Source organism: Chaetura pelagica, unplaced genomic scaffold (genome assembly GCF_000747805.2).
Source record: "Chaetura pelagica isolate M959 unplaced genomic scaffold, ChaPel_1.0 scaffold72, whole genome shotgun sequence".
NCBI lineage: Eukaryota > Metazoa > Chordata > Aves > Apodiformes > Apodidae > Chaetura > Chaetura pelagica.
Genome location: NW_009952560.1, coordinates 3,058,514 through 3,061,051, shown reverse-complemented (window position 1 = coordinate 3,061,051; position 2,538 = coordinate 3,058,514). Strand labels below are relative to the sequence as shown.

Sequence of the window (2,538 nt, the reverse complement as noted above, 5' to 3'; positions counted from 1 at the left end):
GGAAGCGGGGCAAGAGCGCCCTTCCCCTGGGGCGGGAGCCGCTCGCTGGAGTTCAGGCTGCAGCAGCTGAAGGCCCTGGAGCGGATGGTGCAGGAGAAGGAGCAGGAGATCCAGGCAGCCCTGCAGGCGGATCTGCACAAGGTGTGGGTTGGCAGGGGGTTGCTGCCATCAGGCGTGGGGACAGCCCTGCGGGGAGCAGGGAGGCCTTTGGGGTGGTCCTGGCTCTCACCTGCAAGCTCTGCTGCCCCCGTTCCTGGGAAGGAGCTGGTCTGAGAACGCCAGGTTTGGGCTTCTTCCACAAACTGAGCCCCCAGGCGCCCACACTGACCGTCCTTTGCCAGGGACCCTTCGGGGCAGCACTGCCCTGGCACGCACTTAGAGCCAGCACAACTTACCCTGCTTCCCCGGGCTGCCACGGTGGGTGCAGGGGGTGGGTGTCTCTGCTGTCCCCTCCCCAAATTCCCTGTCGTTGCAGTGTGGGCACAACGCCTACAGCCAGGAGATCCTGGGTGTGCTGGGGGAGGTGGCCCTGGCCATGGACAAGCTGCCCTCCTGGGCAGCCCCCCAGCCTGTGAAGAAGAACCTGCTGACGATGCGGGACGAGGCCTTTATCCACCCTGAGCCCCTGGGGGTGGTGCTGATCATCGGGGCCTGGAACTTCCCCTTTCTCCTTGTCATGCAGCCTTTGGTCGGGGCCATCGCAGCAGGTGGGGACCCTCTGGAGCCCTTGTCCTCCGTGGGGCTGTGGGGAGGGAGGGGGGAGAGGTATGTGAGTGCTGAGGGGCTGTGCTGGGATTGTCTTGCAGGCAACGCTGTGGTGGTGAAGCCGTCGGAGGTGAGTGAGCACACGGCTCGGCTGGTGGCTGAGATCCTGCCCCAGTACCTCGACCCGGTGAGTGGGGCTCTGGGATTGTTTGAAGGAAGTGCTTATGCTTTCGAAGGGCTCCTGCAGGTTGCAGTCAGATTCTTTGCTCGCTCTCTCCAAAGCTGCTTAAGCAGGAGATACAGGAAATGTTGAGTTATTCTTACAGTAAAAAAACATATTAACTTATCCTTCCTATGCTTGTGTAACCTAAAATGCCTGTGTAATATTGCTGCAACCTGACAGCCTTTTTGACATTCCTCACTGTGTAAAGAGGCATGTATGTGCTTCTCCCTGCAATAACTGCTGGTTTGGATGCTGTGCTGGGAACGCCCCAAGATAAACAGGAGTTTATGTTGGATGTTGCCTGTGCCTGGCTTTTCTGAGAATGGGGCACCATTTTAGCATGACTCAGCTCTGACCTAAGCCTTAGTGTCTTTTACTTCTTGTGGGACAACGTGGCAAGTGAAAATTCCAGTCAGAAGGAGCAGAGCTTATCTCTGTTATCACTCTCCTTTGTCCAGATATTAATGTGACTCACAATTAATTCTGCCCCGTGTGGAGCTGCTGCCTGATGCACGTGCTGTAAATGAAAGTAACTATCAGGCTCCTGTTTGCCCCCCAGGAGCTGTACCCCGTGGTGACTGGAGGAGTCCCTGAGACAACAGCACTGCTGACCCAGAGGTTTGATCACATCCTCTACACCGGCAACTCCGCCGTGGGCAAAATCGTGATGGCAGCGGCCGCCAAGCACCTGACGCCCGTCACCCTGGAGCTGGGTGGGAAGAGCCCCTGCTACATCGACAAGGACTGTGACCTGGCTGTGGCCTGCAGGTCAGGCTGCTGAAGCCCTGGCTGGGCCATTGTCCCCAGAGTGACTCAGGCAGGGCCAGGCAGGCTGTGGTGTTTGGAAGGGCCTGACTGAAGAATCCATCTCCCTTTCCCTCCTAGGAGGATAACATGGGGGAAGTACATGAACTGTGGGCAAACCTGCATTGCCCCAGACTACATCCTCTGTGATCCGTCCATCCAGAGCAAGGTGGTGGAGAACATCAAGGCGACTCTGCAGGTGAGGCTGGAGGTGCTTGTGCCGTGGGAGTTGTCCCTGTTACAGCCCAGGTGTGAGTTTGTGCTGCTGCAGCCTGGGAGCTGTGGCCGTTGTGCTGGTGTGGTGAGGTGTTTGTTTCTGCTGTGCCCTTTGGCAGGAGTTCTATGGGGAAGATGTGAAGTCATCTCCAGATTATGAAAGGATCATCAACAAGCGCCACTTCAAAAGGATCCTGGGCCTGCTGGAAGGGCAGAAGGTCGCTCACGGAGGGGAGGTTGATGAGGCCTCCTGCTTCATAGGTGCTTCTGGCCGGTGTTGTGGAGGGAGGTGGCAGTGGGTGCTTTGGGGCTGTTTGGGTGTGTGTTGCCCACACCTGGGCCGTGCCCAGGACAAGGTTGTGTGGTGGCCCATGTCTTGTGTCGTGCTCATGCCATCTCCTTCTGTCCTGTTTGCCTCAGCCCCAACTATCCTCACCAACGTATCTCCAGCATCCAAGGTGATGGAGGAGGAAATCTTTGGGCCAGTCCTTCCCATTGTGCCCGTGAAGAGCGTGGAGGAAGCCATTGAGTTCATCAACGGTCGCGAGAAGCCCCTTGCCCTGTACGTCTTCTCCAACAACAAGCAGGTG

At 57.6% G+C, this 2,538-nt stretch overlaps 1 protein-coding gene across 1 annotated transcript in view; it reads left to right on the top strand.

The window, feature by feature from the left end:
• Positions 1 to 12: 12 nt before the first annotated feature.
• Positions 13 to 2,538, top strand: part of LOC104398916 (fatty aldehyde dehydrogenase-like) — a 13,619-nt gene continuing 11,093 nt past the window's right edge. Inside the window, exons 1-7 of the mRNA XM_010009073.1 lie at positions 13 to 141; positions 476 to 707; positions 807 to 892; positions 1,488 to 1,696; positions 1,814 to 1,931; positions 2,068 to 2,209; positions 2,369 to 2,535. Coding sequence (XP_010007375.1) covers positions 85 to 141; positions 476 to 707; positions 807 to 892; positions 1,488 to 1,696; positions 1,814 to 1,931; positions 2,068 to 2,209; positions 2,369 to 2,535 — 1,011 coding nt within the window. The 5' untranslated portion in view covers positions 13 to 84. The remainder of the gene's footprint in view (positions 142 to 475; positions 708 to 806; positions 893 to 1,487; positions 1,697 to 1,813; positions 1,932 to 2,067; positions 2,210 to 2,368; positions 2,536 to 2,538) is intronic.